General features: G+C 40.8%; 1 protein-coding gene across 7 annotated transcripts in view; it reads right to left on the reverse strand.

The window, feature by feature from the left end:
- The window catches only part of ASH1L (ASH1 like histone lysine methyltransferase), a 173,883-nt gene that overhangs the window by 105,154 nt on the left and 53,128 nt on the right, over positions 1-15,601 (reverse strand). For all 7 annotated transcript variants that reach the window (XM_045784076.2, XM_087854942.1, XM_087854935.1 and 4 more), the window contains one exon: positions 6,952-11,521. In XM_045784076.2, coding sequence (XP_045640032.2) covers positions 6,952-11,521 — 4,570 coding nt within the window. The remainder of the gene's footprint in view (positions 1-6,951; positions 11,522-15,601) is intronic.

The raw sequence follows: 15,601 nt of genomic DNA on the forward strand, positions 1-15,601 counted from the left end.
CAACAACCCCGAGATCAAGCCAGGAGTCCCATATAATCATTTATTTTTATCAACATGGATGAGTGGGTATTTACCACGTTCTTTACATTATAATCCAATAGTGTCATTAATTTTGTTGCTTAAACTATTCCTGCTTTGGCCACTGGAAGCTATTTCAGGATAATGTCCAGAAGGTAACTGGCAATTTTGTAATATATGGCATAGTGAGTAGTTTTTTGGATATTTTAACAGAATATCAATTAATGTATAATGAATCTATCTCCCAATTATATCTAGAAAAAAAACCAGCTGAAGAGTGAGGTCAATTTAAAATAACAAAGTTTAGGGGCACCTGGGTGGCTCAGTCGGCTGAGCATACAACTCCTGGTTTTGGTTCAGATCATGATGTCAGGGTCATGAGATCAAGTCCCGTGTGGGACACCGGGCTTAGCAGGGAGTCTGCTTGGAATTCCCCCCCTCCCTGCTTGCATTCTATCTAAAATAAATAAATCTTTAAAAAAAATTTAAAAAAACCACAAAGTTTAGTTATGCTCTTTTCACTTTAAGAATTATGTGACACTGAAACAATCACTTCATTGACAAGATGCAAATATTGTCTTGACAGAATGTATAATTATGAGTAAATAATAAACCAGACAGAATTGCTACAAAATTTAAAGCTGTTAAGAATTTAACTGCGTGCACTTCCTCAGAAATCTAACATTTACCACTACACAAACAGCTGAGATCACAAAAGGTAACGTGCTAACCCAAACTGTCCACTGTCTGCTCTCTAAGCTCTGTAGCACCTAACGCTGACCATAAACTCCCCTCAGGACACCCAGCATGCTTCCTGGAGACAGCAGTACTCCTTTCACAGCTTCCACAATCACTTCTCTAAAACGTCTATCTTCAGGCTGATTTCTCTTCTGAGCTACAGATCTCCGTATCCCACTAACCAGCATGAAACCCAAATCCACCTTCTGCTCCAACCATCTCCTCCTGCATGCCCCCTTTCATTTAGTCATAGGGCTGTCCAACCAATTCGCGAAGAGAGGGTCTTGCAGACATTCTAAAATCTCCTCCTTTCCTCACCTCTTTTTAAAATCAACTTCTATGTTTTCTTCATTACTACCTTAGTTCGGGCCCCCATAATATTTGGCTGGGACAATTCCCAAACTGGTGCACCTGATATTTTTCCAGTCCATCTACCACGGTGCTTTCAATATAATCTCAGCAATTCATTCTTCTTATTTTTTAAAAAAGATTTTATTTATTTATTCGACAGAGCTAGAGACAGCCAGCGAGAGAGGGAACACAAGCAGGGGGAGTGGGAGAGGAAGAAGCAGGCTCATAGCGGAGGAGCCTGATGTGGGGCTCGATCTCATAACGCCGGGATCACGCCCTGAGCTGAAGGCAGACGCTCAACCGCTGTGCCACCCAGGCGCCCCATTCTTCTCCTTTAAAACCCTTAACTTCGGGGTGCCTGGGTGGTTCAGTCGGTTGAGTGTCTGCCTTTGGCTCAGGTCATGATTCCAGGGTCCTGGGATGGAGCCCTGTGTTGGGCTCCCTGCTCAGCAGGGAATCTGCCTCCCCTTTGCTCCTGCTCTTTCTCAAATGTATAAATTTTTAAAAAATAATAAAAATAAATAAAACCTTTAACTTCCCATTGCCTATAGGATAAACTCTATTAAACTCCTTGGTATCTTATATAAACAAGAGGTTTTATGACCTGTCTCCTGCCTAACTTTCCAGCCTCATCTCCTGGGTCCCATATCAGACTGTGTGCAGTTACTTAAGCACTCCGTCAGATCTCCAAGACCCTGAAAAACTTATTTCTCTGTAAGCAATAGTCTTCACCCTTTATTCTTTGCCCACTAAACTAAAAATGTCTATCTCCTCTGAAGTGAGTCCCTCTCTTCTCTGCCCCCAAAACATGTTGTGAATACCTCGATTTTAGGAGCCATCAATAAGTGTTTGTTTTTTAAGATTTTAAGTAATCTCTACACCCAATGTGGGGCTCGAACTCATAACTTGGAGATGAAGAGTCAGACTCAATTGACTGGGCCAGCCAGACGCCCCTGGGGCTATCAATAATTATTTGTATACATGTCTATGTTTTCCATTGAACTATAAATTCCTGATGGCAGGAAATTACATTTTCCTCATGCTTGTACTCCCTGTTCCTGGCAAACAATAGACAATAACTGTGAAGGGGCGGAGGGCTGCTGGGTGGCTCAGTCGGTTGAGCATCTGCCTTTGGCTCAGGTCATGATCTCAGGGTCCTGGGATGGAGTCCTGCATCGGGCTCCCTGCTCAGCGGGGAGTCTGCTTTTCCCTCTGCCCCTCCACTCTCGTGGTCTCTCTCTCTAATAAATAAATAAAATCTTAAAAAAAAAAGAAAATCAGGACACATTTCTATCCATTTATCAAAAGAATGATTGTGAAGAAGATAGGCTCCAAGATACAGACAGAAGAATTCAGACTTTTTGATATAATAAAGAATTTATCTGTTCTTTGTCTTGGATTCCTAGCAAAAAGTTTCAAAAACCCTTGGAATTTCCTGAGTGATAGAAGTGTCTTCGTTATGCCAAAGAGGTGACTTAAGGTGGGTCCCAAGATAGCCTCAGTGATGGGGCTGCTCACTAGAAAGACCAATCACAGGATTAGAGGACTGAAATTTTGGGCCAGCCCAATCTACAGTGAGTGGGGGGGGGGGGGCTAGAGGTTGAGTTCAATCACGCAGTGATTTAATCAATCATGCTGATGTAAATTAAGCCCAATCAAAACTCTAGACCCACAGGCCTGCTGCTGCATCTTGACTGGTGAACACAGTGATTTGCTGGGAGATGCCACCCAGATGCCACAAAATGAGGGCATGGAAGTGGTGTGTCCCCTTCTCCACTCTAGACATTGCCCCATGAATCTCTTCAATTCCTGATCTGCATCCTTTATAATAAAACTGTAATCCTAAATACAGTGGTTTCAGTAAGTTCTGGGTCATTCTTCCAAATTATCACAATTGAGGGGTTGTGGGAAGCCCCAAATTTGTAGCAGGCTAGACAAGAGTATGGGTGGATTGGGGCACGGAAACTTGTCCTGCACAGTAAGGGAGGTCAGTCTTTGAAGGAGTCTGCTCTTACTCACAGGGTCCTTCCTAACTCCAGATAGCTAGTATCAGAACTGAACTGCAGGACACCCAGTTAGGATAGAAAATTAGTGTCAGAACAGTGACTTCAGAGCGATCTTAATGGTTTTGTTATTTTTTTTTTTTTAAAGGGGAAGGAGACAAGTTCTTATTCTTAAAGCAGATATTTTCCTGTATTAGACCCTGAAACCAGGCTCACATTTATTCCTCCAGCCTACCTCCTGTAAGTGGTCTCTCGGGTGACTCTAATGTTTATGTAGATAATACATTCAACCACCATCTGTCTTCTCACTCACCTTCACCTCAATCCCCCACCTCTTACAAGCTCCTCATAACTCTTAGAGGCCTCAAACTAAAATGTTCCTTAGAGACAGATACCCTGCTTCAACATCTGAACCAGGCCAGGTACAGCACACTACAGGAAATTGAGGACTGAGGGGAGCTGAAGAATGTATGCCTCAACCAAGGGGGGTGGGGGGGCTGCCACTGAGACATAGCCACTGATGTCATCCAGGAAATGTGGATTAACTGTTGCCAGATGTACTGGTTTTTCTTCTAAAGAAAAGGTAGACTTCTGAACACTTACATGAAATCTCCAGATTTTTAAAACTAAGCAATTAAGTTTTTAAAAACAGACGAGATTACAAATGGTCCCAGATAACCAAAGGTTGACGGCTATTAACCCTGTTTATCACTACTTTAAATACTGCAGTTCCACAGGGCTGTCCTAGGCCGTTCTTTCTCACTCTGTACTCCCTCCTTAGGGGAGCACCATCCATCACACGATGACAGATACAGACGGTTCGTAAATGTATACTCTTATTTTCTTCTTTTTTTTTTATAGTACAGTGAAACAGCTCACACATAACTGATAAAGAGAAGAATACCAGGACAATACAGACATTGTGCAAGTCCACACATGATTTTTCAAAGCACATTAATGTTCAGAAGCACCAAGTTAACAGTGGAAGAGAATATATTCACGCAAAGGAAATGGAGTAAACCATTGAGCAATGCATGTCTCTTCACACTGCCCATTCATCATTCATCCCATATTCCTCTTCTTTGCTCCAACTGGTCAGAGATTTTCCGACGAGCGCTTATCCTGTGGTTTCCTGCAATCTCCGTGCAAAAGAACTGAACAAGGACAATAAATAGAACCAGCTATATGTAGGATCACTTCATTTATCTGCCAATGAGGTACCTTCTGTGTCTCCAACTGAGCAGCTTCAACCCTTCTTTGTAGTCCCTTCTATCAAGTTACCTTTATCTTTTCCTAAAAAGTTAAAGCCTATGTTTACTGGAGTATTTATTTATTTATTAAACAACTTAACTTGTCCTTTTAACTGCTGCTGGCATTTTCTAGAATTATTTTTCTTGGTGCTCTGCTTACAAAGTTGCATACATTTGGCGAATCTGCTCCCAGCTTTATCTTTTCCAGAAGCCCTTTTATTTTCAGCGAATGACTTTGACAGTTTCTCAAAACCTCATGGTGAAATGCCCCTATCTCCAGCCAAAACATCTTTATTGAGCTCCAGAACTACATCTCCAACTGCCTGCTCAGTCTCTCCACTTGAATGTTCTAAAGGCATCCCAAAGGTTCTGTAGATTAAAAGAGCAGACTGCTCTCTGTGATCGGGTGCCTCCTGTGGTTGGCACCAGACTCTCCAGTGTGCCTGCACGAGTCTGCCAGCGTGCTTGCCTAAGTGCCACCATTTCCTCCAGACAGACTCCTACGCTGCCTACAAACTGGTCTCCCTATAGTTATTTTTCTCCTCTACAGTTCAGCGTTCACACATGGGCCAGAATGATCTTTTAAAAAAGCAAATCTAAAATCAACACCCCTCTGTCCCTTGCCTTGGTCTAGCATAAAACCTTAACTCTCTGGACACGGTCTGGCTTCTTTATGCACCACAACTCTGGCACCATCCTGTGTCCCTGTCTGACCACAGCGACCCCACCATGGAGTCTCTCTAACATCCAAGCTCTCACTCCAGGACATTCAAATGTGCTCTTTACTCAAACCTCAGCTTGAGAATCCAGAGGCTTCTCATCCTTCAAGTTTCAACTTTTTGTCCTTAGGCCGTAACTAGTAACTTTACCTAAATAGGTGTCCTCCTCCCCTAAGGATCCATCTCCACACTATTACATTAACTTGAGAGCATTTTTCCCTCAATTATGCCTTTATTTGTGTGCTTGCTATGCTACCAGTGTGTCTTCCTTCACTAAAGCTCAAAGTTAATGAGGCCTACCACGATGTCTTTACTCCATGCCAGTGACTGAATAGCACCACGTTTTAGAATTTAATAAATAAAAGAAGGAGTGAATGAATGAATAAATAAGTGGAATCCCATTTCCCCAGCTAACTGCTGCTCATCCCTCAGATAACAAACGGTTTAGAGTCACTTTCTCAGGGATGGATTGCTGCGTTGGGTCCCCATTCCACACGCTCATTGAACCTGTTCTTTTTCCTTTTTTTTTAATACCCCTTTATCAATTTTTAATGACATTTAATGTGTAAATTTTTTTATTACCCCTCTCCTCCACTGTAAGTTGCATGAGAGCAATGAACGTGCATGCCTTATTCCCTAATAGATCACAAGGGCCCACAGAGTAGAATGCCTGGCAGATGGATATTCAGTAACTGTTGCTGATTAAATATTTAACAAGTATTTGTTGAATGAATCTAACTATAAGTTTAGGAATTTTTTTTTCTTTTTATTACATTGTTAAAAAATAAAGAATGCTCAGTTTCTCAACCAAAATGGCTTTTAGTTTTTAAAAGTTCATGAATGAACATCAGGAGCAAAAACTTATCTCTGAGGTAAGGGTTATCATTTCCTCTCATAAACAAGTTTTTAATTTTGGGGGGAATAATACTACCAATTAACATCTGTGCACTATGTGCAAATCCCTTCATAAACACTATAATCTCATTACTTGTCATGATTACCCTCTTATGGATATGGAATGGATATGGAGGCCTAGAGAATTTACTTGGAGAATCTGATGAAATGTATGGTTTTTCTCCTGAAAAACACATACAAGCATACACACAGATAATTTTATTTATAACAAGAGAGCGTCTATGGACTCCCTAGGGTTAATTTACAAACCCCCAGGGTTGAGTTCTCTGATAAAGAACTTCTGATTAGAGATGCCTCCTACACGATTGGGCAATGCTTCCCGTTTGTTTACTATCTTTGTTTCAATTCTGAAGACACTTTGTAGATGTTACAAATGTATTTATTATGTAGATTTGCTTCATGTTATTTTATATGCAACTGAAGCAGCTCTTATGAAGATATCTAGAGATAACTCTGCAGAATGAAGTCCCCCTGAATATTGTTACCTTTCATGAAGCTGATAATTTTGAATGCTTAGATTTTTATTATGAGACATACAGGGTTAACAATATTTCTTCCTATAACATAAAATCACTTCTAATTATTAAATTAGCATATATTAAAAATCTTGCACAGCTATTAACAGGTATCTGTGAGCCATTTATCACTGAAGAAACTGTAATGGACTTTCTGCATAAGAATGAATCATTTTTCCTGGTTTCCAAAAGTTGAGTGTTATTTGTTTTTATGACATTTCTTCTCAAAATTCAAAATTACTGCAAAGACATGCCTTATCTTACTTCTCCCATCTATTGAAAATGAGAACTTTGAAGACAACATTTCACATTTATTTATAAGAACAAAAACAAACCAAAAAGCAGATCTATTAAAAGCCCACATACACGTACCAGGAAACCTGAAGGCAAAATAACCTCCTTTTCCCACACAAATAACAAGGAAACAAAATAACCCCCTTACCTGTCATGGTCTGTACTGCCCTTTCGCTGGAAGGCAGTGGCTCCTTTCTGTGAGGCCGAGTTAGTGAAGTGTCCTGTGCGGAAAACAGTCCAGGACTGTCAGTTAATTTCTTCCGGCCACTGGAGTTAGGGTTGGAGACTCTGCAGCTGCCTTGCACTATTGCACTTGTGAAAAGGTTTGTGTGTTCATCACTGCTGGCAGGATCAGAGTTGGGAGTGAATCCTCCAAGGGATAAACTTGGAGAACTTTCTGAACAGTCAATCTGTAAAGGTGTTTGCAATCCCAAAGCCAATGGACTAGATTCTGAAGGCTCTCGGTGGACCCACTGCTCTTCTCTATTTATTAAGCTTTTGGAAGGAGAGAGATGAGGGCAGGACATATGACATCGGTGCTTTTCCTTATGTTTATATCGCTCTCCAACAGTTTCCTTTCCAAATCGATAGCGTTTCAAAGACTCCAAAACAGATCTGGAAGAGCCAGTGTCCATGGAAACCTGGGGTTGCTCAGAAGAACGGTGTTCTCTGTGCTTGTGACGGTGCCTATGTTTGTGCTCGACCATCCAACCATAGGCCATCTCGGGAGGAACGCTAGGGTAGGTACTCATGGAAAGGAGGGGAGTCCTGCTGGTTGTGAGAAAGGCCTCCTGTCGAAGTAGTTTATGCTTTTTCTTATGGTATTTGGTGGGATTGAGAAGTAAATGACCAGCATGCATATAGGAAGGAGGTGGAAGTGGGGGGGTGAAAGAAGGAGAAGGAGGAGGAGGATAGAGAGTGGGAGGGTACCTTCCATAGTAACCTAATCCTAGGGGAGTGGCTGTAAGGGGTGAGGGAGAATAAGGCATGCCATAGGAAGGATAGAATCCAGTACTAGAAAGAGGAAAACTGAGGCTATGCATGAAGGGCATCTCCGCCATTGCCTCCCTCATCTTAGGAGGTCTCCCTCTCTTCTTTTTTAAGTCGGGTTTTCGAATGTAGTGCAAAGGGTCTAAGGGGAAAGAAGGATGTGTATAGAAACTATTAAAGTTGATTCGAAAAATAGTTGGCAGCAGGTCTCGGGGGATAAAATGATGACTTCGATGGGTGATTCGAATTTCGCTCAGACGACTTATCAATTCCTCCAGATCTGCGATGAAGTCCGGATCCTGTCTGCTTCGGAGCTGGGGGTATTTCTTTTTCCGTTTTCGTTTCTGCCTTTTCATCTTGTCATAGCTGAGGTAATCGTGATTCCTGCGCTTACATTTATGTTTATGTTTTTCTTTAAGACTGCTCAGGACTGTAGAGGTTTCAGGGGGAATCAGAGAAACATGTTCAAAAGAATGCCTCCTCTTTTTCTGTCCACAAAATTTCTCTGCTCTGTCTGATGTGCTGTTATTATCTGTTCCAATTCCACTATCACTGGGAATGGTCTCATCACTGTGAGACTCACTAATGGGAGAAGGAGTAGCTTCTTTCAGAGAGGTGAGTTCACTCAAGTGTGAAGGAGAATTTGGCAACAAAGTAGGAGGAGAGAGTCGCCTCCTCCCCTTTGAGGCCTTCTTCATTGCAAGAGTCTGAATCATGCTGCCCTGTCTGGAGTGTAAATGCAAATATGGCACTGAACTGGGTTCAACGAAGCCTGCGTCACTACTTACAGGGCTCTGACCTCCACTAGTCCCAGAAGACTGAGAGCAAATAGGTGATGGAAGAATCTCAGAACTACTAGCAGACGAAGGCAGTAAAGGGGGAAGGATCTGTCCTAATGCTGAGCCAGCTGCCTGCTGAGCAGTTTGCTCAAGGACAGCAAGGCTGGTAGGGCTACCAGAAAGAATGCCATTTAAAACAGTTTTTGGTTTTCGACCCCTTCTCTTTCCTATGTAAATGGTTCCTTTCTTGCTGACATTTATCTGTTGGCCCAATTTAGAGCCAAACGTAGCCGCAAGACTCGACACTGTGTTGTGGAGTTTGGATTGCACTTTCCCTTTATTACTTGATTCTACAGAGCTGGAAAGAATCTGATTCAACAGCTTCTTCCTCTTTAAAGTCTTCATTTTATTTATTTTGCGGATAATTGTTTTCATTAATTGTCCATTGTTTCTCTTGGTAATTTTTTTATCTGGTTCCATCTCAAGGTCACTCATGGTGCAGACAGCTGGCCTACGACTGTCGTCCAGATCATCTGGGTCCTGAAGCTGATCCTCACTCTCAAAGAAATCACTGCTGCTTCGACGGTTGTCACTTTCAGACTCTAGCTTGCTTGGACTCTCGGTGGCAACAAACGGAGCCACTGACAGTACAGGTGGCTTCATCTTGACCGGTGACCTCATCTGCCTCTTCGGTCTGCCTCGCTTTTTTGGAAAAGGAGACACAGAAAGGCTTTGTTTGAAGGAAGGAATTTCAATTTCTGGCTGTAAAATTGGGGGTTCCTGTTCTTCCTTAGACTGCAAAGAAAAAACTTTAGAGGCAGGGATTTTTAAAGTCCTTTTAGGTGGACCTTCCAGTTGAGGCATCTCCTTAGCTTTAGGTCTTCCTCTTTTGGGCTTGTAAATATCAGACAACAGGTCACTAGAGACACACATACTGGAGGATAGTTTGTGAGTAGCAAAAGCCTTGTGAGATGGTTTTTCACTATCAGTTAAGAGAGCAAGAGATGGAGTTGTGGACTTGCTCAACTTTGGCAATCGACGTTTAAGGAAGTCATGATCTACAAACGAAGATGGTCCAATGTTTTTCATAAACTTGGCTGGCTCAGAATTACTATTCGATAGTGAGCTACATGAAACATTTTTAAAAAGCTCTGATCTTTCTAATTCTAGCCCTTTTGGAGACCGGCATGTGCTCCTTGCCACCACTTTAGTCCACCGAGGTTTTCTTCCTTTCCTTTTTTTTAATGGTTTGGACTGCAAACTAGTGCTTAGGCTTTCAGCAACCTGGCAGTGTTTGTCAGACGCAGTGACCGCACCAAGTTTTAGAAAGGGCTTGTTACTAAATAAACTAGTGAAGTTAACAACTGAAGGGGTTATTGTGTGAATACTGGATTCAGAAGTCAAACTTGGCTTTTTTCCCAGGGAAGAGCTTATTCTTGGAATATCTATATGTGTAGTTTTTGAATCAGTTAGCTCTTTATCAATCCCTTTACATTCAATACTCATGCTGTGACCCACAGACCTATGACCAATGTTCAAATGGGTACTTTCAGAAGTAAACTGGTTCTTCCCAACAGATTCAGAAATTTCTTCCATTAATTCTGTGGTAGGACTCAAAAGTAACGGATTAGGGGCCAACTGTGAAGAAGTTTCAGGGGGACTTCTGGTTAAAGGATTAACAGATACAGTAGGTGATGGGGAAGGGAGATTGCTTTCTCCTACTGCACTAAAAGGGGATTTTGCTGTAGATGCATCAGAAGCAGCTCCCATTTGAAAGTCCGGAGAAGTGCAATACACGGGAGGTTGCTTTTCATGCTTTGAGGTTTCATAAGGCCCCCTGTCACTGGATGAGAAACTGTCCTGCTGAATGCACGTTCCTTCATTAAACATTTCTTTCTCCAAATTAATGATTTCTTTTCGAACTGAGAACTTTTCCAATATGCTTTCTTTACTCTGCCGTATAACATTCTTCTCAAAAGTTTTGCTGGTGGTACTATCTTTCAGGGATTCAGGAAGTTCCTGACTTTCATGACTACTGATGTTTGTACTACAAGAAGCCTTTAGTGGTTCCTGAGTAGGGAGCAGTGCTTCGGCTTTAAGGTTTATGGCATCTTTACTGACCAGTCCTGCCATTGAACAACTCACTAGTTTCTTTCCCATGTCCTTAGTAACTAATCCCATTGTTGAATTGGCTACAATCTTCTTTGCACAGTCCTTGGCCACCAGGCCGACAGTAGAACTCAACTTCTTGCCCAAGTCTTTATTAACCAGTCCAACCACAGTGCCAAGTCCTAACTTCTTTCCAGATTCCTTATTCACTAAACCTGGAACAATACCAATTCCTAGCTTCTTTCCTGAATCCTTGCTCAGCAGTCCTACTGTAGTGACAGTCCCTGGCTTTCTGCCTAAGTCTTTATTAATGAATACTGCTGTAGTGCCAGCTCCTAGTTTTTTCACAGAGTCCTTATTGACCAATCCTACTGTTGCATTAAACACTGGCTTTTTCCCAGGATCTTTAGTTACCAATCCAACTGCTGTGCTGATAGCTGGTTTTTTTATTAAGTCCTTATGTATTATTCCAGCTACAGAGCCAACACCTGCTTTCCTGATCAAATCCTTGCTAACCAATCCCGCAGTAGTGCCAGTTCCTAACTTCTTCGGTTTAGTCTTGGAAGACTTAGAGGGAGGACAAGTTGCAATGAGCTGTGCCAACTTTTCTGTCACACTAGTTCCTCCATTAAGTAATGCTCTGTCCTGTAAATCAGGATCCCGGCCACCAACAAGAGTAGATGATGCCGCATTAATGTAATCTGTCATTTCTGAGTGCACTGGAGAAAGCTTCTTAGACAAAGGACTGTTTTCTCCCTGTGAATGAAGATGGATGCTCTCTTCAGACTGGCATTCAACGGCTGCAACATCACCTGTTTTCTTGTACAACTTTGAAGGGTCCTAAAATTTGAACAAGAAAAAGGTTTCAGAGAGAGTAAGTAAACCTTCTATCACTTCCGTTTAGCATTATAAGTGAACAAACCAACTGATCACGTATCAGGTAAAAGGTAGGCAATAGTGCTTTTTGAAAAAAAAAAACCTGACAAATGTTACACTGTGTCACAGGATGTGAGTTCCTCCGCTGCTGTCAGAGGCTAGCAAAATGTTATCTTTTTTGACTTCCAACCTACCATATAAATCTATATATTACTCAGTATTTAGAAATATCCCTATCCTTTTCTGACATTGTTTTAAAAAGGCAAATTACCAGTCTATTCTTACTTTACATTAAACTGAATAAATGCACATCAGCATACAAATACACTGTTTTTGAAAACAGAAATATTGTTAGTTACAATATCCCATGGTCCTCTTTTAAAATAATCTATCACAGCCTACCTCCTTCATTGATTTCAAAGATTTCCAACCAGCGCTGTATGACCCCACCCATTTCCACTCCTTTAGCTCACTCTCACTTACGGTCTAGAATGAGTAGTCACTCCAGTTCCCTCTTAAGTGACACGAATAAAAAGGACAATGAAATACATTCATATTTTCTTTAGAATGTATTTTTACATAACATTTTTGGGCTCCAAGTAACTTTTAAGTCATTAACATAAATTGTTATCCAGTTCATGAATCCTCACCGTATACTTTACAAGTGAATTCATTACTTCACACAGCAATCTGTTTTACTTTTGGATAACAATTAAAGAGTTGTCTTCTAGGGCGCCTGGGTGGCTCAGTCGGTTAAAAGTCTGCCTTCAGCTCAGGTCATGATCCCAGGACCCCAGCGTCCTGGTTTCGAGCCCGCATTAGGCTCCTCGCTTAGTGGGGAGGCAGCTTCTCCCACCCCCTCTCCCTCTCCTTGCTGCTTCTCCTGCTTATGCTCTCTCTCTCGTTATCTGTCAAATAAAAACATAAAATCTTAAAAAAAAAAAAAAAAAGAGCTCTTTTATCCACTTCCTCTTTTTTCCTTCAGCATAGTTTTTTTTTAAACAATTAAAGTAATAATTGACAGAAAGAGTTCTTTTTAACCATGAAACAGAAATGAAAGACTTGAACAAATGGAAAGACATACTGTGTTCGTGGATAAGACAACATAAAGATGACAATTTTTCCCTAAACAAATTTATAAATTTAATGTTATCCCTATAAAAATACCACCAAGATTTCTTTCAGGAATAAGAAAAATTATCATATTCATTGGGAAAAACCGACAAGCAAGAATACCTAGCAAAATCTAAAAAGAAGAAAAGTTGGGGCACCTGGGTGGCTCAGTTGGCTAAGTGTCTCACTCACTTTTTTTTTTTTTTTTTAAGATTTTACTTATTTATTTGACAGAGAGAGACAGCCAGTGAGAGAGGGAACACAAGCAGGGGGAGTGGGAGAGGAAGAAGCAGGCTCCTAGCAGATGAGCCTGATGTGGTGCTTGATCCCAGAACGCTGGGATCACACCCTGAGCCGAAGGCAGACGCTTAACGACTGCGCCACCCAGGTGCCCCAAGTGTCTCACTCTTGATTTCAGCTCAGATCATGATCTCAGAGTTGTGAGATCAAGCCCCGCATCCATGGAGCCGGTGTAAGATTCTATCTCTCTGCTCCCCAACCCAAACATGAAAAGAAGAAAAGAAAGGGGATAACTGCACCAAATGTTAAAAGTATTTTTTAAAGCTTCTATCGTGAAAACAGTATGGAACTGACATCTGAAAAGACGAAAGAACCAATGGAACAGGGCAGAGCAACAAAACACAAACATCCAGACATGAACTCTATGTAACACGGTATGACTCCTGTTACAGCAGGGAGATCGGTGAGAACTAGGAAACTACCACCTACATTAACTATGCCTCTGACCAAGGAATCCCACTGTGGGAGAGCTATTCCGAGAGACATCGGCAGAAATACAATGGCTACAGAAAGCTATAAAACGTACCACTATGTTTTAAGATTTTATTTTTAAGAATCTCTACACCCTACGGGGGGCTTGAACTCACAACCCTGAGATGAAAAAGCCAGACAGGTGCCCCTGCCACTATTTTAATAGCAAATCCCTAAAATGATTATCTACAGGAGAGTGGTTGAATAAACCAAAGTATATCTGTACAACGAAGTACTATGAAACTGGAAAAAAAATAAGGAGGTATCGACATACTGCTGTGATGCTCTTCAAGAATATACTGTTAGATGAAAAAAGCAGGATAGAGGAATATGAGTATATACCTGATTATATAAACATGGAAGAAAAAACGAAAAATGAATGAAAATGGTGACCTATGAGGAAGGAAAGAAACCTAGAAGTTAGATCTCTGCATTTGCTTATGGTTCTAACTTTGCAGTTAGTGTTTTAAATATTTAAGAAACAAAATTACATCATATAGAAAAATATTCCACATCTCTAAATATTGAAAACAATGTAAACAAATACATCTATCAAATTAACTACATAGCTACATGGAAAACAATTATTTTGAATTATCTTTTTAAAAGATTTATGTATTTATTTTAGAGATGAGAGAGCATGCACGAGCACAAGTAGGGGGAGGGGCAGAGAGAGAGAGAAAGACAAGCAGACTCCTCACTAAGCACAGAACCCCACACAGGGTTCAATCCCACAACCCTGATAACATGACCGGAGCTGAAATCAAGAGCTGGAAGCTTAACCGACTGAGCCACCCAGGCACCCCTGTTTTGAATTAGTTTAAAACACAGTATTTAGACAACATGTTTTAAAGACAAAAAGCTGCCCATAAAAAAAAATCTTAAATTGCATCCAGCGAGAGTATCAGTATTGGTATATTGGTATAATTGTTTTGAACCTAGATAGATGGATAATTGATAGACAAACAGATCAAATAAGTACTATATGAATGTCATTACAAACCAAAATTGTGGAAGAAGGAAGGTGATATAATACAAAATCAAAGAGGTTAACTAAAAACGCTGTAATTTTGGGGTGCCTGGGTAGTTCAGTCAGTTAAGTGTCTAACTTGGGCTCAGGTCATGATCCCAGGGTCCTGGGATTGAGCCCCACATCACTCTCTCTGCTCAACGGGGACCCTGCTTCTCTCTCTCCTCTGCCATTCCCCCTGCTTGTGCTCTCTGCCTCTCTCTCTCTGTCAAATAAATAAAATAAAAATCTTAAAAAAAACAAACCTATAATTTTAAGCTGGAATTAGAAATGTACAAAATCTTTAACACGCATGTGTGCGCACATACACACATGCTTATTCCCCTATCTCCATCAAATGGCCTATAAACAATGAAATTCCAGTAGCACTGAACACCTCTAATACTCAAGACTGTGGTCCCTACCTACTACTTCCCATTAAAATGAACCAGAGTTCCTTGTAGAACAGACTGTTTCCAAGTATTAGGAAATGTACAAGAGGATCCAAGGGATGCATATGTATCTCTTCCCTTGTACCAGTCACTCTATACTTTTTAATCTGAAATTTACCATAATGAAATGCTTTTATTAAAAAAATTTCTTACTAAGAGTGAAGTAAAATTTGCCTTTCTGTAACCTGCATTTACTGATCTGAGTCTCACCTTCCCAAACCCCACAGAATAAGTCTAAGCGCTCTGCTTTCCAAAAGCTTTTCACCCATTTGAACTCAACCAACATAGTCAATCTTCTGTCCCTAGGCGGTTTCACATCTTTTCTGTCATTTTCCGATAGCCTAGTTTCGGTTTCTTAATACTCGTCTTTACGCTGTGGCAACTAAAGCAGAACACAGCACCACCAACAGCTGATGAAATCAGAGTTAAGGGAACGTAATTACCTCTTTTCGACTAGACTCTTACAATTTTGCTCAAGAGGAAACAGACTTTTTTGACAGTCTCCTGTATAATTTATGTCAAGCTTGTAATTAAAGAACCTCTTATATTTTCTTCCCATTCTATTAAGAAACAATATTCTCATTCTGTACTTTCACACTTTTCAAAATTTAAAAATTAAGAGGCTTTATTATTTTATGTATTTAAAAATATATTTGTATCTGAAAATTATGGCATTGCCAATTTTAAAACTGACCTAGG

This window comes from Ursus americanus, chromosome 2 (genome assembly GCF_024610735.1).
Source record: "Ursus americanus isolate L20-20 chromosome 2, mUrsAme1.1.p, whole genome shotgun sequence".
NCBI classification, from domain to species: Eukaryota; Metazoa; Chordata; class Mammalia; order Carnivora; family Ursidae; genus Ursus; species Ursus americanus.